At 43.4% G+C, this 27,915-nt stretch overlaps 1 protein-coding gene across 1 annotated transcript in view; it reads right to left on the reverse strand.

Annotated features, from left to right (window-relative positions):
* Positions 1 to 4,109: 4,109 nt before the first annotated feature.
* The window catches only part of EXOSC5 (exosome component 5), a 52,128-nt gene continuing 28,322 nt past the window's right edge, over positions 4,110 to 27,915 (reverse strand). Inside the window, exons 4-6 of the mRNA XM_030217403.1 lie at positions 23,058 to 23,198; positions 15,213 to 15,302; positions 4,110 to 5,077 (exon numbers count right to left, since the gene is read on the reverse strand). Of these exons, the coding sequence (XP_030073263.1) occupies positions 4,985 to 5,077; positions 15,213 to 15,302; positions 23,058 to 23,198 (324 nt within the window). The 3' untranslated portion in view covers positions 4,110 to 4,984. The remainder of the gene's footprint in view (positions 5,078 to 15,212; positions 15,303 to 23,057; positions 23,199 to 27,915) is intronic.

Here is a 27,915-nt window from a genome sequence, read left to right on the forward strand (position 1 = left end):
CTTTGGAAGGCTAAGTGCTTTGAAAATATGCCTCTATATGGCTTAGTAAAAGGGGCCCCGGCACAGAAATCTACTCTTGAGCTGCTACAAGAAACCAGGGGCTGCGAGTAAAGGAGTTTATATGATTACATTAGAAAACAAGATATTGGGTCTGCGGCAAACAGCTGAAGCGATCCACATCTAGCGAAGGAGCAATTCCCTGCTTGTATCAGCTATTAAGTTCATTACAGGAAGATGTTCCTGGATATTGCTCTAATTGAGATGACAAGCTGGGGTTTCACTGAGCAAGAGAGGCTGAGATTTGATGAGGAAAAAGGGCTGAATAGCCCACAAGGCACCCAAACATTTGATGAAAAGGACTGCATGGTATGAAATGAATGCAAATATTTGCTGGTGTAATTTTGAGGAGGAAGGGGGTTGCATAAATTAGGTAGAGCCCTGCCGTGGCATTTTGAAATTTTAAAATAAAATTTGGTGGCATGTTACATGGATTACAGATAAGGATGTTCCATTTTATCCACACATTGGTCTTTTAGGTCGCCCTCAAGGGCCAATTATTCAGTTGGTAATTGCAGTCAGGTTATCAACAGAAGCCAAAGGGAGGTTGATTTAAGAGCCAGTGGTCAATGAATAGTTAAGTGGTGGTTTGGAAGTGTCTGACAATGTAAAATTAATAGCCATTAAAAAAAAAATAGATAAATAAATCAAGGGCTGGCCTGGATTAGGTCCTCCGCTCCTCGGCTTTTTCAGAGGCGGCTAAAGAAGGCAGCGCTTGCAGCACTGCAGGGGGCAGGAAGTCATTATTAATATTATTAGCATTTGTATAGCGCTACCAGACGCACGCACCGCTGAACACCTGATACAAAGAGACAGTCCCTGCTCAAAAGAGCTTACAATCTAAATAATACAGACAGACAAGACAGTTACGGATGAGGGAAGTAATGGGAGCTAAAAGTCATGATTACAAATTAAGGTGAACCCTGGCAGTTGGATTTCAAGCCCACCAGACAGGGCACTAGGCAGCCTGGTGCGTAGTTTCCTGACCACAGGGCCAATGCAGTAATGACCAGCCTTGGTACAGTGGGAGAAGTTCCATTCAAAGAGGAAAAATATCCCCCACCCCATATAGGTATGAATGTAGATGTACAGCACCAGATGCCAGAACTTGCACTGATCGAGCTGAAAGGAAAAACTACCAAATAAATACAAGATAAGACAATTTTTAAAAACCTGGAAACATTTCCTTGACAAATATAAACAACCTAAATAAAATAAACAACCTAATATAAATATAAATAACCTAAACAAAATAAATAAATAAAATAAAAAACCTGTTCATACTCAACAGAAAGGTTTCCATTTTTGTAGTGTTTTTGTGTGAAAAATGATACATGTAGCACACTCTCTCTCTCTCTCCTCTTATTTTGATGTCTTGTTATTTAATATAATGTCATATCCCCTTTGTTATAGTATTTATATCCCTATAAACATCAAAATGGAGTCTGGGTGGATACTACAAAATAATGCAGATTGACTTTGTACCATCTCTCACTCCTGCGTGTGTTTTGTACATTTTATGGATTATTATTATCTGTATTTTATACTGTCAGAAAAAAAAATCAATAAAGATTTAAGATACAAGAATAAAAGAGACCACAGCTATAAATTGCAGTATACCGGCAGCCAGGTATAATGGAGATCCCCATCATTCAATCTATATTTCAGAAACGTTGAAGCAAAAGATCAAGCACCGTTATTTAACCACCAGGGTAAGAAAAAGCCCTTTGTTGCATTCACACACGACCACAGTTTGGCATGTTGTGTGGTGCTGTTGCTTTAAGCCATTTTAGGCCTGATAAGCTACTGAGATCACCACACTTCTCCAGGTGGCCAGGTGATGGATTGTGAAGTCATAGTCCAGTGCTTATGACATCACAAATGGGAGAAAACCTTCTGAGGATGAACAGCACAGCAAGACCTAAACACAATCCCTTCCTTCTCCAATGAAACAAAAACCAAAGTCAGCTATTTCAAAAGAAACAGCATGGGGAATGAAAACGCTTAACTCTAAAGAACATGCAAAGCCTATAAAGGTTTCACAGTGCTTGATGAATTATTCAACCCCTGCTGTTTTTGCTTTACTTTCGCAGCTAGGTCATTTTCTTTGGAGCATACCTCCCCTCTCCTTGAGCCACGTATGACCTCATGCCACAGAGCCCCTTCTCTTGCTGTGAACAGCATTTACCTATTGTGGGCAGCCCTGAGCTGACACTGTCAACATGGCAGCCCCATCACGGGAATAACTATTTGCAGAGAACAGACAAGCACTCAGCATCAACCCTTCACCCCCGCCCACAAGGCAGCTTTCCGACAGTGGTTCTAGCAGCTCCTCCAGAGCTTGAAAAGAATACATAATGCACGGTAGGAACAAGGGGGAAATGTCTGGTTAGAAGTGTGAAAGGACTGCTTCACGCCGAGTTAATGGGGATCCTTCCATTTCGCTTTATCAAAAGTACAAGAGACGGTAGAAGGGAACGTGCTGAGATTCAAGATGAAAACAGAATCAGTAGGAGGGAGGCACAGAATGGCTCGGGGGACTGGCGCAGAGTCTGTCACCTCTTCGGATGCACAGTAATTTCTAGAACCCAAGTCTTTGAAGGATGTGAAATTTTTTTTTTAAATAAAAGATTAAACAAAAGCAAAAAAAAAAAAAAACCACAGAACAATCCATTAATGCCTGGCACCAAGATTTCAAATATAAATAGGTCACCCAATGACGGCACTCAGGATTCTCCATAACCAGCCTAGTTTTTACACTATCCCCTACCGCAGTGCTTCAGAGCCCCGCCTTTAGCAGAGACTGACCGAATTTTGGGGTTAGTTTTGGCTTCCACATTTGGCCTTGTTTCAGTTTTCGGCTGAAACAAACTTTTTGTTCTATGTCCTGTGACTCTCCTCCCCCTCCCGTACCATCCTACCGGTCTAGTGGCTAGTCAGGGCAGGAGCAATCCCCAGTCACTTCTGTCCCAGTTACTAGACCACCAGGCTAAAAAGGTAGGCCCAGGGGTGGGGGGATGGCAGAAGAGAAGGGGAGGAGGAATGGGAACTAGGCCGGTTTCAGTTTTGGCTGCAGATTCGGTTTCAGATGGAAAAAAAAAAAAAAACACCACACACACACACAAACACTTTTTTGGTTGCCCTCTAACTGAAAGCACATCTGACTAGTCGAGCTTTCAGGATTACCACAATGACTATGCATGAGATTGGGGTTACCATACCAACCATCCTCTTTTTGAGGGCACGGCCAGGCATCCGGACGGGTTTTGCCAGCCTGCCATTGTCCGGATTTGCGGACGAACAGGCAGGCTGGCCTCAGGGTGTCCTATTCTCATCTCCCCTCCTTTACCTTAGTGTGGTGCCCTGGTGGTCTAGTGACCTCTTTGGGGCAGGAAAGAGCGAGACTTCCACAGAAATCTTGGAAGGTCACTGTTTGAACTCTCGGCAGCCATTTTGAATCAGCGACAGGAGCAAGAGAGGTCTACAGTCGTGCCAGACAGGAAAGAGGGGGCTTTTTCCTCCCTCGAAGAAGCCACTAGACCACCAGGCACTACAATAAGGTATAGGAGGGGAGGGGTAATGAATGGAGTCATGTGGGTGGAAGGAGGCTTGAAAATCGGGGAGGGGATATACATGGAGGGAGAGGGAATCTGGCTTTCTTTGGGGAGGGGTGAAAGTGACTGGGGACAGGGTGAGGTGTGACGAGTAGAGTAGGGTGTGACAGGGGGCGGGGCATGTGTCCTCTTTTTTCCTTAGGGCAAATATGGTAACCCTACTTGAAATGGAAGGCCCATTGTGTACAGATCTAACAGGTAACTGTGAATAAATTTATGACATCAGAATCCCAGCTCTCGTTGGGACTGAACTGAAAGGAAGAGCGATTGTTTAGGCTAAATGTACCTCAAGGAGGGACCAAGGAACAGCCTTACTGAATACAAGGGAAAGGTCTGCATCCTTGAGCGTAGTTCCTAAATCCGTTATGTGCAAATATGAGAGGATCCTCACTCTGGAACACAAAGGGAAGAAAACAGATGACAAAACTGATTGGACTTTACAAAAAAATATTTAATAGTACAGTTTGGAAAAACATTTGTACACACTGCAATTGTATAGAGTATTCCTTAAACAGGCTACAAATCAAAGAATTTGCGCCAGACAATATTTTTCTAGAGAGTGTGTGTGTGTGTGTGTGTGTGGGGGGGGGGGTCAAGGTAGCTGGTACCCAGTCTGACGAGTGGGCTGCAGGTCCTCAGGGACAGACTGACCCAGTCTCTCTCTTGTGATCAGCCTCCCATTGAATGTTGGGACTTGGGACAACCTCCCAGTGCAGACAAAGAACTGTATCTGAAGTCAAAAAAGTATAGGACAAGCCCAGATGATCTCTAAGGGAGAGGAAGGAATTGGAGAACTTAGAAGGTTGTGTGGATCAGCAGACTGGATAGGCTGTATGATCTTTATCTGCCATTAACCAAGTGACTAGATAGTCAGTGGCTAATGAGTAGTCTCATAGCCATATATGCCACTGTTATGTATTTGTACTAATCAACCATCCTAATCCCCTAGCCCTCTGTTGGGATTGATGCTCATTGGGTAGACATACCTAGATCAAAATGTTCTCCATATTCTACTAGTGACTGGTTAGTGCTGTCTGGTAGGCGAGGGCAATTCATGCAAGCATCATGGTTCTAAAAGTTCCAATGAGCTGGGGTTTCTGGCTTCCAAGCTACAAAATTACCCATGAAGTGGTCAAAAATTCAGCAGGAGGCATTCCCCTCTTCCACATGAGAAAACAAAAGGTGTTTCCACAGCAACGACAATGTCCTGCTCTGAAATCAATTGGAAGACAGGATTTCCAGTCATGGCAGGGGGAAGGAAGCCCCGGAAAAATACATCAGGAGAGACGTTAGGATCCCTCCCCACAGAGACATCAGGACTTGGAATATTTGCGACTGACGGAGTCTCTGTAGAACTGGAAGAGCTTCTCGGCTGCCTTCTGTGACGTGGCGATGCACTGCTGCAGCTGCAAGAGGGGATAGGGGAAGACAAAGAAGAAAAGAAAATAAACCAGAATGGAAGAAACAAGGACAAAAACAACTCCAAGAATAGGAGAACGGAGACAACAAGGAATAAACAGAAAACGCCACGGAGGAAATTTGGAAGCAAAATACAGATGATGTACAAAAATCATCACAAAAAAAAGAAGAAGAAGAAGAAAGAATACAGACGAACCCAAGCAACAAACTTAATGACTGTATCGTAGACTGGCAGTGGGGACAATTGGAGACCGTGTCAGTGTGTGAATGGACTTGGTTTGAGGAGACCTCAACTGTCAAGCAAGCTGAACGTTATCTAGCTGTCTGCACAAAACCAATCAGTGAAGTGCCTGCCGCTGAAATGGATGAGGGAAGACACCCAAGCATCAGCTACTGTCTGATCAATTGTATGTTTACAATCGAGCCTGCTAGGCTGCATTTTGCTCTTAGTTATCTTCATAGGTGCTAATGATGAATTGGTCTCCATCCCCATACAGCCAACGACTTCCTTACCCTTTGCTTCCCTCCCCCATAACCGAAGTTAACACTACATTTGTTGCTAGCCCCCAGGTGAGACAGTTTAAAACTTTTGACATACCACCCCTTCTTACAAAAGAAGTCAGAATGGTTTACACAGAAAAATATAGAAAAGAACTCCAAATTATAATTGGAGTGCGATTGATTCTGTCCTATCACCACGTTAAGAACAATAACTTTAAAAATGCATTCATCATACAGCCTTCCCCATGCCATCTCCCAGGATCTGTCCCCCTTCCCAAAAGCACACTGAAAAAAAAATAGGTTTTTAATTTTGCCTTAAACCTCTGAAAAAGACTCGCAAATCCAAAATGGAGCCAGTTCCACAGGACCGGAGCTCACTAAAAAAAAAAAAAAAAAAAAAAAAAGAGCACACACTGATGAAAGATAAGCGAGCCTAAGACGAGTTAGGAAGAGTCAAAAAGAAAATAATTAGCTGACCTTAAGGCCCTAGCTAGCTCATAGGAAGAAAGCATTGCCTTCAAATAGAGAGGAACACCCCCAAATAATGCCCGATGCACCAGGGTAAGGATCTTGTACAAAGGGCGATACTCCATCGGCAACCACTGAAAATGAATATAATGCGGGGTCACATGGTCTCTCCAACTCTATTCCCCCAGTAAATGAATTCCTGCGTTTTATAAAAGTTCTTAATCTTTTATTCAAACAATGGGGAATACTCAGATACACTACATTCCCATAATCTAATTTGGAAATCAATGATATCAATAGAAATCAAGCAAAATAAAACATGGAAAAGAAAATAAGATGATACCTTTTTTATTGGACATAACTTAATACATTTCTTGATTAGCTTTCGAAGGTTGCCCTTCTTCCTCAGATCAGAAATAAGCAAATGTTGGTAGATGACAGTATATATGAGCGAAACATCAAAGCATTTAAGTGAGTCTATATGCATGGAGACAGGGGATGAGTGAAAACATCAAAGCATTTCAGTGACAGTCTAACAGGATGGGGGTGGATAGGTGAGAGGGAGACAGGAGAGCACTGCAATTTACAAAGCAATACAATTTTATGCTTTGTAATGGGCTAGAAAACCCAGATCTTTGTTAAGTCCTGTCTGGTGAGTGTCAAAATATTTAATCATTTTGACTTCAAAGGTCTTACGTTCCTGTATTGTTTTAAAGTTCCCTTTCAGGATCCTTACCATGAAATCACTGGTAGTGTTCTGGTTTTGTAAAGTGCTGCCCCACAGACGTGACATCCTTGTTGGTACTGTCATTTTTCTAATGATGGCTATGTAAATTAAATCTCTTCTTTAGCATCTGACTTGTTCCTCCAATGTAGCAGCCTTCATCGCACTCATATATACTGTCATCTACCAACATTTGCTTATTTCCGATCTGACGAAGAAGGGCAACCTTCGAAAGCTAATCAGAAATGTATTAAGTTATGTCCAATAAAAAAAGGTATCATCTTATTTTCTTTTCCAAGTTTTATTTTGTTTGATTTCTATTGATAACCTTAAGAGTGGAAATCAATGATGAATGCAAAACAAATGGAAAGTAGTCACATCAAAAAAACGGCTTAACCAAACGTAGCATACACAAAACTTGAATACATGTCCGCATCACACGCGAGACTTGCTGATCAAATCTCAATCTAGCTAGCATCCAAAATAACTCCAAAAGACTCTGATAAATCCACTTTACCAACCAAAAACTGAGGCAAACACTGCAGGGCCCTTCAGATAACCAGTTAACCAACAGGCCTTAGTTTTGGCTACATTCAATATTATCTTGTGCTGCCGTAGTTAACTATCTATCGCTAACAAGCAATTATTTAATGGTTTTAAATCCGGATTCCGAGGAGAAAAAAAGGGAAAGGGAAATGGGACTTGATATACCGCCTTTCTGAGGTTTTTGCAACTACATTCAAAGCGGTTTACATATATTCAGGTACTTCTTTTGTACCAGGGGCAATGGAGGGTTAAGTGACTTGCCCAGAGTCACAAGGAGCTGCAGTGGAAATTGAACTCAGTTCCCCAGGATCAAAGTCCGCTGCACTAACCACTAGGCTACTCCTCCACTAGCAACATTCCATGTAGAAGCCTGCCCTTGCAGATCAGCAATGCGGCCGCGCAGGCTTCTGTTTCTGTGAGTTTGACATCCTGCACATACGTGCAGGACGTCAGACTCACAGAAACAGAAGCCTGCGCGGCCGTGTTGCTGATCTGCAAGGGCAGGCTTCTACATGGAATGTTGCTAGTGGAATAGCTATATAACAAAAGAGAGGGAACAAAGTACAAACTAAAGTCCAAAAAAAAAAAAAACAGCACCACGGGCCTTTAAAAATGGAACACAGTTCTTTAATGAATGAGCCTTGACAAAAAGACCCGACACGGGCCATGTTTCGGTGACTAGCACCTGCGTCAGGGGTCACAGTGATGACGTGGAAAACTTGGGGAATAACTCGAATATATTCCTCTACAATATATTATTCCTTACCCCACGTCTCATACAGTAAAAGCTACAAAGCACCAAGGCACTTTCACTTTCTGTATCCGTGTCGGGTCTTTTTGTCAAGGCTCATTCATTAAAGAACTGTGTTCCATTTTTAAAGGCTAGTGGAATAGCAACATTCCATGTAGAATCTCAAATAGTAGCAACAGAATCTCAATAGTAGCAACATTCCATCTAGAATCTCCAATAGTAGCAACATTCCATGTAGAATCTCAAATAGGGAAAGGGAAATGGGACTTCATATACCGCCTTTCTGAGGTTTTTGCAACTACATTCAAAGCGATTTACATATATTCAGGTACTTCTTTTGTACCAGGGGCAATGGAGGGTTAAGTGACTTGCCCAGAGTCACAATGAGCTGCAGTGGGAATCGAACTCAGTTCCCCAGGATCAAAGTTCACTGCACTAACCACTAGGCTACTCTTCCACTCCACTAACTAACATCAGTGTGTACAGAAACGCCCACTGAAAATTGCTAAATCAAATGAATCAAAGGTGCTAAAAACAAATTAAACAATAAGGACGAGAGGGCAAAGCCTTGCAGAACCCCACTAGAAATATCAAAGAATGAGGAATGCATACCACCATCCTGAACAAAATAGGTGCGGCCTTCCAAAAAAGAACCGAACCACACTAACGCCTGGCCCCTAAGGCTCAATTCCCACAATCTGCCTACCAACAGCCAGTGATGCAAAATGTCAAAAGCTGAGGCCAGGTCAAACGAGACAGCCAATGCTGCCTTTCCACCGTCCAACTGGTGCCTTACATCAGAAGGCAGTAGAGTCAACACAGACTCGGTACCATGCCCCTCTCTAAAACCCGACTGATAAGGACTTAGAACATCCAAAGCACTCACAATTTTTTCTCTAACTTTAGCAAAATTCCACAAATTGGAGATTGGTCTATAATTGGTCACTAAGAGGGACATTTTTGATATGATGTCTAAGTCAGACTTCGGACATTTTGCATGAAACGTCCAAAATCTGAATAGCAAATAAGGTTATTTTTGAAAAAACGAAAATGTCTAATTGTTTTTTTTTTTTTTATAAATACCGTTTCAATTCAATTTTTATATACTGCTAATACCCCCTGTTTAGCGTCCAGTGCAGTTTACAACATTAATGGAACAGTTACAGTTTTATAGAAAAGACATTGGATGAATACATTCTTATTAGTTAACTTAGTGTAATAAAGCGATTATAAGTTATGATTATAGTCTGTCTTAATTTAAATGTTCCTAAGTATGTTAGGAGATCAAACAAGGTTTTGCGCTTTAAAAAAAACCCAAAACAGTCCATGTGAAAAACTTAGAAAATCAACCACTGGGATGTAGGAAGAGCCAGCATTTTTAGTAGACTGGTCCCCCAGACACCCCAGGAGAGCAATGGGGCACCCTAGGGGGCACAGCAGTGGACTTCAAATAAATGCTCCCAGGTACACATCTCACCGTTGCTCCCTTATCTTGTCTGCTGAGCCCCCCAAAAACCCACCAGCCCCAACTGTACACCACTACAATAGCTCTTATGTATGAAGGGGGCACCTACACATGGGTACAGTGGGTTTCTGGTGAGTTTTGGAGGGCTCAGTTTCCACCACAACTGTAACAGGTAGGGGAAGGTATGGGCCTGCGTTCACCTGTCTACAGTACACTGCACCCACCACTAGACTACTCCAGGGACCTGCATGTTTATTTTATTTTTGTTACATTTGTACCCTGCACTTTCCCACTCATGGCAGGCTCAATGCGGCTTACATGGGGCAAAGGAGGGTTAAGTGACTTGCCCAGAGTCACAAGGAGCTGCCTGTGCCTGGAGTGGGAATCGAACTCAGTTCCTCAGTTCCCCAGGACCAAAATCCACGTCAGACTCACAGAAACAGAAGCCTGCGCAGCCTTCTACATGGAATGTTGCTAGTGGAATAGCAACATTCCATGTAGAATCTCCAATAGTAGCAACATTCCATGTAGAATCTCCAATAGTATCTATTTTATTTTTGTTACATTTGTACCCCGCACTTTCCCACTCATGGCAGGCTCAATGCGGCTTACATGGGGCAATGGAGGGTTAAGTGACTTGCCCAGAGTCACAAGGAGCTGCCTGTGCCTGAAGTGGGAATCGAACTCAGTTCCTCAGGACCAAAGTCCACCACCCTAACCACTAGGCCACTCCTCCACTCATGTTACTCTAATGGACCTCAATATAACATCTGAGGCTAGCATAGAGGCTGGTAAGTAATTTTTTTAATCACATTTTTTGAGGTGGAAGGGGGTTAATGACCAAAGGGGCAGTAAGTGGGAAGGGAATTTCAGAGTGAGGGAGCAAGAAAATAAAATGCAGGGGAATGGGTGGATTCAAAATGTACAGCCTTGGGAGAGAGGAGAGCTAATCAGTCTGAATCTAGTGAGTGGAGGGCACGAGAAGGAGCATAAGTTATCATTACAGAAGCCAGGTAAGCTGGGGTACCAAGGTATAAGGCTCTATGGGTTAGACACAAATCCTTAAACAAACATCTGTTTTGCACAGGAAGCCAGTGCAGTTGCAGAGGGGTAACGTGGTCATATTTTTGGGCTTTACACAGAAAGCGTACTGCAAAATTATGTAATGTTTGTAATCTACGAAGGAGAGAAGACGAAATTCCATAAAGAGTTGAATTACAGTAATCGAGTCGAGAGATCACAAATGCATGAATAGTGCGAAAGTGAAGTAGAATCTAGAAATTGTGTAACAGATCGGAGATGGCATGACCAATATAGAAACCCTCCTTAATAATGGCAGACCTTGAGAATCATCAATGGATGACACTCAGATATCGAAAACATTGAACAGCTGTGATAGAAACATTGAACAACACTCTCTTTGTTGAGAGTGGAGAGGTAGGAGCTGGCAGAACTCCAGAAATGTATCAGGCAGTGGTCTTTGTTGGGTTCAAAATCATTTTATGAGTGGTAAGCCAAGTTGATAACTCAAACAAACAGCACAGTAAGGATGCTGAAACAGATTACATACTCTGATTCTCCCCAGGGCTCCTCTTCCAGCCTTATTAGATGCCCAGGAAACCCCGCTTGTATGCTGTAATCTAATCGCTCTCTATTAACTCGCCTTATGTTTCCCTTCTCTTCTAAGCTGCAGAGAAGCACAGCCTGCACTATAGAGAATGCTGCTATCCCTGATCTTTTCACAGCCTTCCCACGTCCTACAGCTCTAGTGATACCTGGCAGGCAGCTGTCTGGGTCCTCCAGTGGTCACCCTCTATTTGCACAGTTCACTTAGTGACGTTTGTGCTTTGCATTCACACACCACTTTTCATCTAAAAAAGTGTGGGTGCAGGCACGACTGACTCACCACAAGATTACACACAGGAACTCAGTGACCGAGCCAGGGACCAGAACTCGTAGGTCTCCAGGGCTTCTCTGCACTCAGACACCAGGGGATGGTGCACAAATTGGCCCACTGCCACCCCTCAAGAGTATAAATCTGTCAAATAGAGATCACCATCGTATCACTCCCTCTCTTCCACTTCCAAGCGCACCTCTAATAAGCCAATTTATATTCCATGGAATATTAGCTTGGAGAGAGAAGAAAAACACAGGGATAAAGATTCACTTTGCTTCCAAATTGAAGCAATTTACATGAAAAGTGTCAACGGCTGTCACACAGGGGCTTCGGTACTTTTCAACAATTAGCTCCTGCCTGCTGCGGAGGCTACTTCACCATGCGTCATACCCCCCTCTTACTAACCGGGATTTATTCCCCTCCCTGCTTCCACCACCCAATCAGCTTGAAGCGTTGGCACTAACTTCCAAACTCAATGTCTGATCCCCCCACACGAACGCTATAAAAACTCATTAAAAATCAATCTGCAGTTCGGCTTAGAAATTAAGCGAATGCAATTCCAGCCCTGACCCGTGAGGGTCTTTTTGCTCTGTCCCCTCCCACACAAAAGCCAAGGTGGATGCTTGAAACAGCATTTTAATGAGAAATTTTACAGTAAAAGATTTGAAAGAGAATTCCCTTGATACAAGGGGACCTTCACTGAGGCACCACTGCAGAAAACAGATTTATGTTGGACACTATAGGACAGGAGCAAGGTGTGGAGGCAGAACTGTGGGTGAGGATCTCGGTACTGGAATAGCAGAGGATACTGCAGGGCAGCAGTGAGGAGAAACCACAGAGCACTATGCGAGAGTCGCCGTACAGCAGACCAACTGTAGGTCACTGAGGTACATGTAGTTGAACATGAGAATGGCAGCGGGTTCTGCAGAAAGACATGATGAGAATTAGAGTGATACTGGTGGAAGCTTGCTAGAAGGCGTAAGATTGGCGGGCACGAGGAATCTCTAACAGTCCTTGTTTTTCCCACCCCTTTGTGTGCTCTCTAGTCTTCTCTCGTTTTAGATAAGTACATAAGTAATGCCATACTGGGAAAAGACCAAGGGTCCATCGAGCCCAGCATCTTGTCCACGACAGCGGCCAATCCAGGCCAAGGGCACCTGGCAAGCTTCCCAAACGTACAAACATTCTATACATGTTATTCCTTGGATTTTGGATTTTTCCAAGTCCGTTTAGTAGCGGTTTATGGACTTGTCCTTTAGGAAACCGTCCAACCCCTTTTTAAATTCTGGTGGCGGGGTCGGGGGGGGGGGGGGGGGGGGGGGGGGGGCTAAAATGTGCCCCCTCTCCTCGGGCTCTGGACCCCCCTCCCGCCGAAGTCTGGCTACGCCCCTGAAGAGGGGGGTGGTCTTTGTGCAGCAGTAGCCCAGAAACACTACTGCAGCCAGTCTATTTTAAAATCTACACCTGGACCCTTATCCTTAAATCCCACCCTACTCTTTAAACAGGCATGGCGAAGATCTCTCTACCACCACCCCTTCTTCCCCCCAACCCCCAATTTAATGTATAGTACCTGACCCTTCAAGCCCACCCACCTCATAAAGACCAATACTAACAAACACCCCTGTACTATTATCGTCACCCTCTCCCATTCAGATTTCAGGACTACTTTTAACTGCACACCAGCAACTGGCCTCTTCTTTTCACAGCTCTGCCTTGTTCATTCTCAGCAGGAAGTTACCAGACACACACTACACCGCTTTATCACCATCGCTTAAACCCAATTAACAGAGAACATTCAATTCCAAAACACCACCTAGCAAAATTTACTACCTCAAATTAATCAGTGTCCCTCTGTCTGCCTAAAGCACAGAAAATCTCTCTAATCTCCAGCTTTAATTGCCTTATCCTGAGTCATTTCTTTTGGTGCTGAACCGGTGGCAAAGAGCCAAGGCAATTACTTCTGTTTTTAAGGTTTTTATTTTCATTCCTTGTTAATTTAGTGATGGCTAAAAACAGAGATCATCAGGGCCAGAATCTGAAATTCTCTGTTAGCCAGAGAACAGGCACCGTTTAAGGCAGTGGCAGGACAAACTTCCCTTCTGTAAGTTTTTCAATCTGTTTGCACAAAACCTCTTAAGAAGGTCAGCAGAAAACAAACTCATATTAAGAAAACAAAAATTCATCTCATTTTCTAACTGGTGAATGACCATCCACAGGCAAGCGCCTGGATTAAAAGCTTTAAGGTCGAGGGGGGGGGGGGGGGGAGGAGCAGGATCTGAGCATGGTGCTTCTGTCACAGCTCCACAATTTACTGCAGTTGTATTACACACATTTCTGTGGATCTCCAGATGTGTGTGGATGAAAGGGTGGTGGGAAGGAGGTTGCAGGGAGGGAAATCCACAACTGCTGCTTCTATTTCAATGATTTCAGTGTAATGCAGGCCCAGAGTTATTACAATTAAGTGGTGGGAAAATTAATTCTTTAATCCCCAGCTTTCACGGCACGTCTCCATAAATTGGTACTTTTCAACTTCATGGTTTTTTTTTTTATGAACTGCACATCCTACCACAGGGTGGTGGAATCTGGTTTTCAGCTCAAAATTGATGTTAGTATTACCAAATAATGAAAAATTAAAGGCCTGTGAAGAAAAGCCAAACCTCAGAAAGCAGCAGGAACCGCAGAGGGGCAGGCTGCGATTCTAGACACACACAAGGAACTATTGTGGAAGGGGGAAGGTCACCGCTGCTGAGAAGAAAAGGGACAGACGAGGGTACCAAACAGATGTGGCAGTCATCGAGGAGGGGACTGGGGCCAGAGTACTGTTCAATATGTTCCAACTTCTCCTGCTCCTGTGGAACTGAACATCCCACGGGAGACACCGAGGAGCCGGAGCATTCCGGATGAAAAAAAAAAACGGTGCTTTGTTTTGGCCCTAATTATAATTCAAAGAACGAAGTGGAAGGGGAGGAGGGGAAAATCGCTACTCCTGTCACAGCTGCTCTTGTCTCATTAAACAGCCCTCTCCACCAACCCTGGTTTTAACATGTCAAATGCTTCTAATCCGTTCTGTGCATCTTCTCGTTCTGAGCCATTTAACAGGAAATATGCGAACAAACCTAGGCCAATATGTTTTCCAAAAAGAAATGAAAAATAAAAGCTGATTCTAATACAGAGATGTTTTTTTTTCTTTGTGTGTAACTTCTTCACTAGCTACCACTGTATCCTCTCCCTCCCTTTCTTCTCATGTTTTACCCTCTACCCCTCCTGCAATTCAGTCTCACCTCCCTCCCCACAGCAGCTAACACATCCCTGATCCAGAAAAGAATTAAAGCCCAAGGGACAAATGCACACAGGTGGGTGAGGCAAATAAACCCTATTACTGGGAGGAGGAGGGGAAGTGGTCTTCACAAGAACACTGAAATCCAATCTGGTGTCAGTACCGACAACATCAGAACCAGTGTTTCCTCTAAGCTGAGAACATGAGCAACTGTTCATACGTTTTAAGAGCATTGCTCACAAAAATGTTTTTTTTTGTGTGTTGTATACAGAAATGCATTGCTAATGCTGATGCTCAAATATTGTTGGTTTTTAAAACGTGCTGCTCATACGGAAAATAATTTGCACACACCAGGCCACTCCTTACTGGAAACCTTGGTCAGAACCCGAGACTCCAGTGATGTCCTAATACCAATGGTGAACAGTTACTGGTGGCCAGGACAGGAACACAGGCACGCACTCATGGGCTGAATATTCCCCTCCCTCTGACCCACCTCTTCGATGGAGTAGGATCCCTTCGATGTGATGGTGAGGACTTTCTTTTCCACGCTGTCAATGGCGAACGTCAGCAGAGCTCTGCTCTCCTGAGAACATGCAAAAAAAAAAAAAAAAAAAAAAAAAAAAAAAAAAGAGACCACAATCAGCGTAAGGAAGGAACAGTCTCAACTCTCTAAGCTATTCACTCTGGATTTAGCTCACACCTTTCTCAAGTAGTTCAAGGTGAGCTGCATTCAGGTACAGAAGGTATTTTCCTACCTCTGGAGGGCTCATAATCTAAGTTTGTACCCGAGACAATAGAGGATGTGGTTTTTCAGACACTAGTCTGTCATGTGATGTGACCTGCCCAAGATCAGAAGGAGACAGTGGGATTTGAACCTGGCTTCCCTGGGTCTCAACACTGTGCTCTAACCATTAGGCTACTCCTCCACACGCAGAGCTGTGTACCAAAGAGCTATTGAAAGAAATAAAGCAGTGTTCTTCATTGCAAGGTCTGAACCCCCCCCCCCCCCCCCCCCCATCAACTCTATGTGGCCCCATCAGTCTTTCCCCAGTATACAATCTCCCTCCCACCTTTTGCTCAGACTTGCTGCTGGCATGGCCGCCAAGAGACTCGGCCGGGCCCGGGGCAAGGCCGCCCCATCTCTGCCCCCCCGCCGCTGCCGCCCCCCATCGCTCCCCACACCGCTGCAGTCCACGGTCTCACCTGCCTGCCTCCATGGGTCCGGGCCCCCTGCATTCAAGGCCAGTCGCAGATCGCCTCTTTTCTGGCCTTCCCTCCCTGTGTCCCGCCCTCGTCTGATGTAACTTCCCCCTCTCGGCGGCCCTGGCTGCTGGCATTCTTCCATAAGTGTTATTCTGTTTAATACCTATACCACACAGCTCTCAGTGAGTCCGAGTTATGTGCTGCCCAAAATCCCATTCAAATCTCACAAGACCGAAAAGCACTATGCAGTTCAAACCTACTGTGTGTGAGCTGTGTGGTGCTGGAAGAAAACAGAACAGTTCTTCAAAAAATATAGGGACAGATTATAAACTGCAGACGGGAAGAACCAGCTTGAAGAACTTAGGATGGGAGTGGGAGTGAGAATGGGGGTGGAGACAGGATGTCTCAAACTCCATGATCTGCAAAAGCATGGAAAAAAGCAAAACACGGAGCAGACAAGCAGATGTAGAAGTAGCTTATACACTCCAAAAAAGATGGAAATGCCAAAAAACTGCATAAAAATGAAGAATAATCACACAAGTACACAAGCGGGGTTTTAAAAAAGGTTTGGATAGCTTTCTAAAAGAAAAAGCCATAAGCCATTATTAAAATGGACTTGGGAAAATACAGTGCTTATTTCTGGGATAAGCAGCATAAAATGGACTGTTTTGGGACCTTGTCAGATACTTGTGACCTGGATTGGCCACTGTTGGAAACAAGATGCTGGGATTGATGGACCTTCGGCCTGTCCCAATATGGCAACACTTATGTACTTATGTAAATACATCAATATATACAAACACTTTGCACTAAAATTATAAAGTCACATAGATTATATTACTAAAGAATCAAGAAAGATTAAAAAAAAAAAAAACAACGATGAACAGCTAAATAAATTTAAAAAAAAAAGATTATGTGCCTCTTATCAAGCTGCACTAGCGGCTCCTGGTAAGGTAATGCAGACAAAACCCACTCACTTTGAATGGGTTCCGTCGGCACCTCTAGCGCTGCTTGATACAAAAAAAAAGAGGCCCTATAGTAAAACACAGAAATTATAATATAATTAAGGGCCCCTTTCACCAAACTACGCTAGCGATTCCTGCGCAGCAATGCTGGCGAAAGCTCAATCAAAGCAAATAGGCTTTGTCGGCATTGCCACGCTAGTGCGGTTTTGTAAAAGAGGCCCTAAATGTGTGGTCACTACTTCAGAACCAGTGTCCTATTTGGTGATTACAAAAATACATTGGAGAAGTAGACACACTCAGGGCCCTGTTTACTAAGGCGCGTTAGTATTTTTAACGCGCCTAGTCAGTGCACGCGCTAACCATGTAGGCGCCAATAGGGATGTTATAGATGCGTACGTGGTAGGGTTACCATATGTCCGGATTTACTCGGACATGTCCTCTTTTTGGGCAACCGGGCAGGTTTTGCCAATCTGTCCGTTTGTCCGGATTTCTGGACAAACGGGCAGGCTGGCGAGCCATCCTATGCTAGCCTCCCGGCCCTCCCCTCCCCTTACTTACTACTCTACTGCCCTGGTGGTCTAGTGACCTCTTCCGCCTTCGGGGCAGGAAAGAGCCCCCTCTTTCCTGCCCGGAATGCTGCCCTGCATTCTGTTGCTGATCTTGGCGCTGATTCAAAATGGCTGCCGAGAACTGAAGCAACCTCGCGAGACTTCAACTCTCGGCGGCCATTTTGAATCGGCGCCGAGATCAGCAACAGGATGCAGGGCAGCAAAGAGGGGGCTCTTTCCTGCCCCGAAGAGGTCACTAGACCACCAGGTCAGTAGAGTAAGGTAAGGGAATGGGGGTGATGGGGAGAAGTGTGTGTGTGTGTGTATGTGGGGAGGGTGACGGGGGCGGAAAGAGGGTGTGAAAGGGGGTGGGGTGTGAAAGGGGGCGGGGCATGTGTCTTTTTGGGGGGACCAAATACATGGGTAACCCTAGTACATGGTAAACGAGCGTATGTATATGGTTAACGTGCATTAAATACACTAACACGCCTATAACGTGGCTTAGTAAACAGGGCCCTCAGACTGCTACTGCAGGCAGAACAAAAGTTCATATTTAAATATATGATACTGTTGCATCAAAAGGCTTGAATCAGGAATCGGATATTTCTGTATTTTTTTGTAGTCACCAAATAGGACACTGGTTCTGAAGTAGTGACCACACATTAAGAGGCTCATTTTCAAAGCACACAGACTTACAAAGTTAGTTGTTCATCGTTGTTTTCAATCTTTATTTATTGACGTTTTAGTAATATAATTTATGTGGCTGTTTATTTATAATTTTAGTGCAGAATGTTTGCATTTATCGATGCACAGTATTTACTTGTGTGGTCATTCATCATTTTTATGCATTTTTTTTTTGGTGTTTCTAACCTTTGTAGAGTGATTACTGGGATTTTATTTTATTAGGTTCCCCATAGTGTACAGCACTTCCTGGTTCCAATGACAACATTTGCATCACTGGAATGCATTCTAAGATGGTGCTAGAACGTATAAGATTTTAAAATATTTTTAGTGGGGTTTTTTTAGGTGTTTTCTTCCAGCTTTTTGTTTTGTTTTGACAAAAAAAAAAAAAAAAAAGTGCCATTTCAGGTCAGCAGACCTAACTATATCTAGTTTTATCATCGGTTTTAAGTTTTGAAATTTCTAAAATAAATAAATAAAAAAACAATGTGATTTCATATTTTAGGTTCATACAAGTGCTTTTCAGGTACAATTTCACATTTCTTCTGAGAATCCGTTTCTTTGTAAGTTAAGAAAGGTCAAAATGCAAACATTCACCTCAGCAAGAGATTATGGGGCTCATTTTCAAAGCACTTAGACACACAAAGCGCTATAGATTACTATGGTACTTTGTATGTGTAAGCGCTTTGAAAATGGAGTCCCATAAGCTAGTACTATTTCACAGCATGACAGATTTTTCATTTCTGCCTGTGGAGTAGAAGTGCTGCTGCTCTGACAAGAGAGTGCTGTATTTCTGATTACATTATAAGCCAAACTTTTAGTGTTTTTTTTTTTAAACAATGTTTTAAGCTATTTATGCCTTAGCTCTTTTAAAACTCTATTTTTAGGTTGTTTTGGATAGAATTTTGCTGTTAGGGGAAAGTTTGTTCTAGTTCTTTTAGGTATGTGTCTTTTTGGTGCCACTTTTGTATGTCTACAAAAATAGGCCCGAGAACCTTCTATGATTCACTCTGTCTGTATCCATGCACGGGTGCGTGCATTTCACACTAGCTTGCTCTGTAATTGATCATCTGTACACCTACTGATGTGGCTTGTTCCTTTGTATAAAACAAAAAGGAGGTAAAAGCCCTCACGAAACCGTGAGATAAAAAACAAAGTGAGGAGAATGGATGAGGATACCAAAAAGTGTGTATTTATTCACATGAAAAGTAAAAATTAAAAAGTAACAAATTGGTACATAAAATGGACCCGACACGGCCGTGTTTCGGCCCTAAGGCCTGCCTCAGGGGTCTTTGCAACCTTAGAAGATATACCTCAGAATGTGTGCTCCAAGGGAAATATCAAGACGAAAATCTATTAGGTCTCCTCTCTTCTAAAAAACGTATATAAAATATGCTAAAAAGCAAAACAAGCTTGTAATACTCCTCTCCGAAGAGATGTCTACAATTTGTTACTTTTTAATTTTTACTTTTCATGTGAATAAATACACACTTTTTGGTATCCTCATCCATTTCCTCACTTTTTGTTTTTTGTTCCTTTGTATGCCACACAGTTGAGGTTGTTTTAGTCATGTTACACTTTTGACTGTACTCTTACGTTATATGTCTGGACTACAGCTGTACCCCTGACGCAGCCTTTCTGGGCGAAACGTGGCCACGTCAGGTACTCATTTTAATAAACAGTCTATTTCTACACCTGCTGGTCTGTCCTATGTTTAACTGGTTGACATGTCTGCATTTTATCTGGTGATTGTCTTGACTCTCATAATGAACCTTTTTTTTTTTTTTTAATAAACTGGCCCCCACTTGAAAAACAGTGAAGATCTCTTAAATAAAGTAACCAATTATGGTTCTGTATGTTTGTGCCAAACATAGTCCACGTTTCATAGGTCAGTCGGACTCTGTAAAAGGATGTGTCCCTAACACCAGAATGCCTTCTCTCTCTTCCCAGTCTGCCCAGTGCTATCTTAATACCTCCCAAAACATTCTAGGACTTGATGGCCTCCTCCTTAACCCCAACAGCCTTAAACTTGCCCGTCTTCAGTTCCCAAAATAAAAAGAAGGGAGGTGGAAAGTTATCAAGTGGGCTTCCGTTAAGACAAGAGACAGAAGAGAGGGAATTCAAAGCACACAGAACCAAGCACAGTATCAAACCTCCGAAACAGGCCATGTTTCAGTGCAACAACTCCTGCATCAGGGGTCTATTAAAAATAATACTGAATTTTGATTAAACGTTTTAATCTCGATTAAAACTGGCAGTCCATTGGGGATGGGGCACGCATAACCTCACCCTCCCCCCTCCCACATTAGATGTCATACCTTTGCTGGTGGGGATGTCGAAGCCCCAACAGTCGAAGAAATCCACAGCCAAAGAGGCCCCCTTCATCTTTGTGCTGCTTCAGGAGCGAGGAAATCAGTGGGGTGCCTCCAGCTTCTGATGCCAGCATGAACTGAGAATGCTTGGGAAGTGCAAGCCTTGGTGGCTAGACGCACCCGTTTGTCTTCCTCGCTCCTAAGGCAGTACAAGGAGGAAGGGGGCGACTCAGGCAGCGGATTTATTCTGGTGGAGGGGCTTCAGCTACCCCATCAGCCACTGAACAGGTGCTGCAGCTTTGGAGGGGGCCTTCACCCCTTCTCTCATGTGTCCCCCAGTGCCTTCACCCATTCTCTCTCTCCCCTCCCCGGTTTACCTTTTTTTTTTTCCCCAGTAAATCTTTGCCCTGCAGCAGCAGCAATATTAAAATGCTGCCTCGGCCTGCATCTGGTCTTTTCATCTGATCTACCCCTTCTAAAAACAGGAAGCTGTGTCAGAAGGGGGCAGGACAGGTCAGAGGGAAAGGCCCGATGCAGGCAGGGGCAGCGTTTCAATACCGCTGCAGGGAGAAGATTTACTCAAAAAATAAAATAAAAATAAACCAGGAGGGGAGAGCGAGCCGCTGGCGGTCCAGGAGGGTAGGGAAACATGCTGGACTGACCGTGCATGTAAGCAGGAAGGGGAGGAAGGGCAATCAATTATTAATTGCGACTAATAATTAAAGCGTTAATTGCAATTAGTGTGCAATCCTAGTTAAAAATAATTCACACAAATACAAACGTAAAACATACAAGACTCCTTTTACAAAGCAGCACTACCGATTAGCGGCATGCTGAATGCAAAGAAGCCTATTAATTCCCAAAGGCTTCTTCGTATTCAGAACATGCTAAATCGGTAGTGCCGCTTCGTAAAAGGAGCCTGATATGCTAAATCAATTTTCAAAACACAAAATAAAAAATTTTTTCCAACGATTAAATGCACATAAAATGAACAAACCACACGTCAGGGACTAGAAAGATAAAATGACATTAAAAGGACGGTCTCGGCGAGATTCAAAATGGCCGCAGAGACTTCAATTCTCGGCGGCCATTTTGAATCTCGCCGAGACCGTCAGGCAGCATACAGGAGGACGGAGAGTAGCGCGCTGGGCAGGAAAGAGGGGGCTCTTTCCTGCCCCGACGTCACTATACCACCAGGGAAGATCGCGTGACGTGAGTAGGGAGAAATGGTGACAGGGCCGGGGGGAGGGCGATCCCGAACTCGGACAAGACGCACCGGAGCACCTAGGTTTTAGAGGAGGGAAAAAGGAACATTTTTTTTTCCTATTTCCCTTCTCTAAAACCTAGGTGCGTCTTATGGTCCGGTGCGTCTTATAGTCCGAAAAATACGGTAAATAAAGAAGACACAGAAACATGACGGCAGATAAGGGCCAAATGGCCCATCCAGTCTGCCCATCCTCAGTAACTACTAACGACTCCTTTTCCTAAGAGATCCTATGTGGTATCCTAAATAAGATAAAATTAAGACAGTGAGCATTTAAACGGTCATTTTCTCAGTACAAATTACTATTGCTTTTATTATTTAGTCCCAAGGATCTTGTTAAGACAATTGTTTTTATCTTTTTTTTTTTTTTTTACAACTATGGCTTTTATCATTTTGGTTTTATGTTTGTGAATGTTTTCTTATTTATTTGTCACACGAGTCTGATCCTTTGTTCCACTTTAACCTACAGCTGAACGAGTTTTGATTGGCACCGCTTCCTGTTGGATTAAAATTTTCAAAACGGTTCTTTGCCCAGTGCCGCTCTGGGTACATTTCCTCACTATTTGGTTTCCCAGAAGACCCCATGAGGAGCCCTCCCTTCTTTCTTTGCGCCAGTATCGAGCTTCTTCCTTTTAATGTCATTTTACCTTTCCATTCTTTGACGTGCAATTTGTTCGATTTTATATTTAATTTTTGCTAAACAAATTTTTGGTGATTTATTTAGCCTATCATGGGCTCCTTTTACAAAGCTGCACTACCGATTAGCGGCATGCTGAGAGGTCCTTTTACAAAGGTGTACTAGTGTTTTTAGCACGTGCCTCATGCTAGAGACGTCCATAGGAATATATGGGCATCTCTAGGATTTAGCGAACACATATTTAACGCACATGCTAACAACGCTAGCGCACCTTTGTAAAAGGACCCCTAAATGCAAAGAAGCCAATTCTATTCTCATGGGTATATTCACATTCAGCGCGCCCTGATCGGTAGAGCAGCTTTGTAAAAGGAGCCCCATACGTTTTACATATGTCTTTATATGAATGTTTTTAACAGACCCCGGACACAAGCGTTCCACTGAAACATGGCCCATGTCGGATCCTTTATTAAAAGTTTGATGTTAAACCCACTCTTGGAGGATCATTGTGCTTTTTTCTGCCATGCTGTTAAGTCGGGTCATTTTACCACAACTGATGCTACTTTAAGCCAGGCTCCATTTTATGCAGTGAGACCTAGTTACTAATAACTGGAGTTAACAGTAAAATAACGTCTTAATGTTAGTCCATGTTGATAACTCCCCCCCCCCCCCCCCACCCAAAAATGCAGGCCTCCCCACATGAACCAACACATCTCTGCAGCCATGTCTACCTTTTCTTGCTTGTCCGTGGGATCGAGAGTAATACCCCCCTCGAAATCCAAGGCACATGTCACCCCACAGAACAAAGACTTCATAGGCAGTCCAGCATCCAGCAGACCCATGCAGGCAGCATTCAGACAGCAAGCCAGCAGCTGTGTGGAGGGTAAGTTAAGGAGAAGGCAACTTTATTTTCAGAAGACAGCGATACCCCTTGTCATAAAATTGACCGTGAAGAAATGGCCATGGGGTTTTTTCTTTTCTTCTAAAATGACAACTCTATAAATCCCTTGGTTTGGAGGAGCTAGAAGGGTCAGATATTCTATCCAATCCTAGTTTTATGGCCTAGAACAATTTCTATTTAATCTAAGGCAGGGGGTTTCAGTCCTTAGGACACACTTAGCCAGTTAAGATTTCAGGATATCAACAATGAATATGCATGAAATATTTGTATAACATATCTTTTTTTGTATACAAATGAATATTCATTGTAGTTATCCTGAAAACCTGACTGGCTAGGTATGTCCCGAGGATTGAGTCGAGAAACCCTTGGATAACATGTGTCTAAATTCTCCTCACTGGGTACTGGATTCCTGTCCAATCTGGGTAGTGAGAGCAATTGATGCCTCTCTGCCAAAGGTTCTGACCAGAACTGTTGCACACCTCTTTAAAGAGCACATCTTCCAAGCTGTTCAGCCACTGTTAAACAAAAAACCTTCTCTGGATACCTCGGATTTCTGAAATCATCATTATCTCATCTCAGGTCTCCCTTTCTTAGGGAAGCTGACAAGAGCAGATAGTTCTCACTCAACTGTGGTGTCCTCGGCTCCTTCGGATATGGATTTCACAGGCATCACAGCAACGAGACTCTACTGAGACAGGGAAGGAAGCAATCTTAATGGTCCTCAGACACCTGACTGGTCTCAAACACTGGATCGTGTCATTTTGCCCTGGGCACCCATGCTTCTAAAATAAATATCCAGTGTATATATAAAATAAATAAATATTCTTGTGATTTCTGTCATTTTTAATAGGCAGTTTTCAGCAAGTGAGCGTGGGCAAGAAACATTCTGACTGGAACTTCTCAGGTCAGATGGGTTTAGTACTCTTGAGTCTAACTATTTCTTTTCAGCCTATAGAAAAATTGCTGTCTGCCTCTGGGATGAAATACAGACTGAATGCAGAGGATACCTATGTTGTCCCTATCTACATAGCCCAAACATCTGGCATTATCTACCTTTACTGAAAGTACACAGGCTGTTTATACCTGGATGCCAGGAATAATCGTGCCCTTAGAGAATACCAGGGACCTCCCGTTAGGCGCCTTGATGACGCACAGCGGGCATCCAGATTCAGTTATAGAACATGAGCATAACCTGGTATCAGGACGCCTCATTTATGAGCATGTGAATACACCGGCCATAGATCTGGTATAACTGCGAGTGCTTAAATGTGGAAGGGTGCATGTTAAATTACAGTATTCTGTACGCTCTGGGCCAGATTCTATAAAGTTTATGCTTCTAAATTACGAGACTAATCTATGCCGGTGGAGTTTTCAAATATCCGCAATGAATATGTATGAGAAAGATTTGCATACTGAACATAAGTGTTTGCCACACTGGGACGGATCAAAAGTCCATCAAGCCCAGTATCCTGTTTCCAACAGTGGCCAATCCAGGTTACAAGTACCCAGCAAGATCCAAAAACAGTACAATACATTTTATGGTGCTTATCCTAGAAAAAAAGAAGTTAATTTTCCCCAAGGCCATGCTAATAATGGTTTATGGACTTTTCTTTTAGCAAGTTATCCAAACCTTTTTTACACCCTGCTAAACTAAATGTTTTTACAACATTCTCTGGCAACGAGTTCCAGAGTTTAATTACACGTTGTGTGAAGAAACATTTCCTAATTGTCTCTGACATGCACCTTTCCCATTCATCCACAAGGAAAACAGGAAGAAACCTCCATGAAGAAACAAGATGCAACACAGAGTAGAGGGTGAATGCAAATCTCTCTCAGGTTTTCAAGATATCCACAATGAACAACCATGATTGGCTGGGTGTGCACTGTTTTAGAGAATGGAATTGGTAACAAGTTGGACACACTTGCTCTTGACATATCAACTCAGATTTGTTTTGAAAGCCTTAGTGCAGACTGGAATGGATTATTGCATGGGCATCTACCAGGGACTTCCTACCTTGTTAAGCGAGTGCCTGCTGCTACTGCCATCAGTACTCAGAGACCGCCACTGGCTGCTATGTGTGTATTATAACAGTGCTGACATTACTTATTTGATAGTCATGACAAGATTTCAGAATTCAGAAGCAGCAGAATTCCAAAACAAAACAACTAACCTTTATATGTATGTACAGTACATGGTGTAAAAAAAAAAAGAAAAACCCCCCAACAAGACCCCTTACATAGTTTCAAAATACTTTGCAATTGTTTAAACATTTAGGGGACCTTAAATAGGTGTTAGTTCCATCTTCAAAATCTTGCTATATGGACCCATTCACAAATTTACTGAATTTAATTAGACAAGAGTGTTTGATATTGGTTGGGGGGGGGGGGGGAAATCAAGGAAATAAATAGATTATGGTTATCTGCTAAAAAGAATGAAATTAATTATATTTCAGGGGAAGGCTTTGCTTAGTAATATTTTACTAAATCTTTTGAGGCAAGTCTTTCACATCTCAGCTTCATAAAACACATCCCTTCAAAACTTAAAAAGATGATAAACCGCTGCATACCCCAATAACAAGCAAGCAGAAGGACTACATACAGGGAACCAGAACAGAGATGTTACTGCTAGCTGCTTCTACTGAATACAGAACAGCTGAGGATAAGGAACAGTAGGGGCTATGGTAGGTCTTTCCCTGTTCTTTCAACAGGCAGCAAAGTTCCCACAACTCAAATACTCTGTGTCACCAAAGCCGATTCTCCATTTTACAGCTTCTGTCTCAGTCCAGAGTGATTTTAAGGCAAGGGCTGGTTGGATTCCTCATGAAACAAGTGGAGGAAATAAGAGAGGCGGCTGCAAAACTGATAAGCATCCACAAACACGAGAAATACTTTGATGAGATGCTTCTTGAGGCATCGATATCTCCAGCAAAGGGAGAAGATGAAACTGTACCGAGAGGGGTCAACTGGAAACGGATCAATAAAGCCTGCAGAGTCAACATCCTGACTCCACCTTCCCTTGAACTGAAGAATTGGTATGCAGCCCTGGAAGTGGAGGAGGCAAGAAGGGAAAGGGAAATGGGACTTGATATACCGCCTTTCTGTGGTTTTTGCAACTGCATTCAAAGCAGTTTACATATATTCTGGTACTGATTTGCCCAGAGTCACAAGGAGCTGCAGTGGGAATTGAACTCAGTTCCCCAGGATCAAAGTCCACTGCACTGACCACTAGGCTACTCCTCCACTAGCAACATTCCATGTAGAAGCCTGCCCTTGCAGATCAGCAATGCGGCCGCGCAGGCTTCTGTTTCTGACGTCCTGCACAGGGCAGGCTTCTACATGGAATGTTGCTAGTGGAAGAGCAACATTCCATGTAGAATCTCAAATAGGGAAAGGGAAATGGGACTTCATATACCGCCTTTCTGAGGTTTTTGCAACTACATTCAAAGCGGTTTACATATATTCTGGTACTTATTTTGTACCAGGGGCAATGGAGGGTTAAGTGACTTGCCCAGAGTCACAAGGAGCTGCAGTGGGAATCAAACTCAGTTCCCCAGGATCAAAGTCCACTGCACTGACCTCTAGGCTACTCCTCCACTAGCAACATTCCATGTAGAAGCCTGCCCTTGCAGATCAGCAATGCGGCCGCGCAGGCTTCTGTTTCTGTGAGTCTGACGTCCTGCATGCCCAGAGTCGCAAGGAGCTGCAGTGGGAATCAAACTCAGTTCCCCAGGATCAAAGTCCACTGCACTAACCACTAGGCTACTCCTCCACAAGAACATCCCAAAGAACAGGAGGACCTAGTGGTCAGAACCTCAACGTTGCTAGATCAGCAGCTGAAAGTGAAAGGGTAGCGATAGTTGGTGACTTCCTTCTGAGAGGTACAGAGGCATCCATCTGCCAACCAGACATGATGTCCCGGGAGGTGTGCTGTCTGCCTGGTGCTAATATCCAGAACATTATGGAGAATTTGTCAACACTCATCAATCCTACTGCTGCTCATCCACATTGGCATAAATGATACTGCTAGATATCCCTCCAAATGTATCAAAGGAGACTTTAAGGCTCTGGGAGACAGAGTGAAGCAGATAGATGTGCAGGTGGTGGTCTCATCAATCTTCCCAGTTAACGGTAAAAGCCAAGGCAGAGAAGCTCACGTCCTGGAGATAAGTGCATGGCTGTGTGGAAGGTATCAGAGAGTTTCAGCTTCCTGGATCAAGGGATAAGTCCACCTATTAAGAATAGTTCCTTTCCTTTTCTGATTTGTTTAGTGATTGTACACTGCTTTGATTTTCTTCTAAGAAAAGTGATATATCAAGCCGCTTATCAAACATTAAAGGATGAAGTGTCCTCAGCAGCAGACTGGCTAACCCTACTGAAGAAGGCTTTAAACTAGGCTCATTGCATACCAATTCTTCAGTTCAAGCTCCTAGATAAGTAAAATATTACATACCTCTATAGAAATGGGGGGAAAAAAGGGCACGATCTGGAAAGTTGTGTATTCTAATGCCTGCAGTATGGTAAATAAGGTTCTGGATCTAGAGGCAGTCAGAGAGATGTGGTTCATGGAAAAACATGACTAGAATATAATTACAACAGCCTAGAATCCATAGAAAGGAAGGATAGGGTGGGGAAAAAGGGGAGGCAGAGTGGTGTTATATGTTAAAGATAACATTAAAGCAGTAGAACTG

Source organism: Microcaecilia unicolor, chromosome 11 (genome assembly GCF_901765095.1).
Source record: "Microcaecilia unicolor chromosome 11, aMicUni1.1, whole genome shotgun sequence".
Taxonomy (NCBI): domain Eukaryota; kingdom Metazoa; phylum Chordata; class Amphibia; order Gymnophiona; family Siphonopidae; genus Microcaecilia; species Microcaecilia unicolor.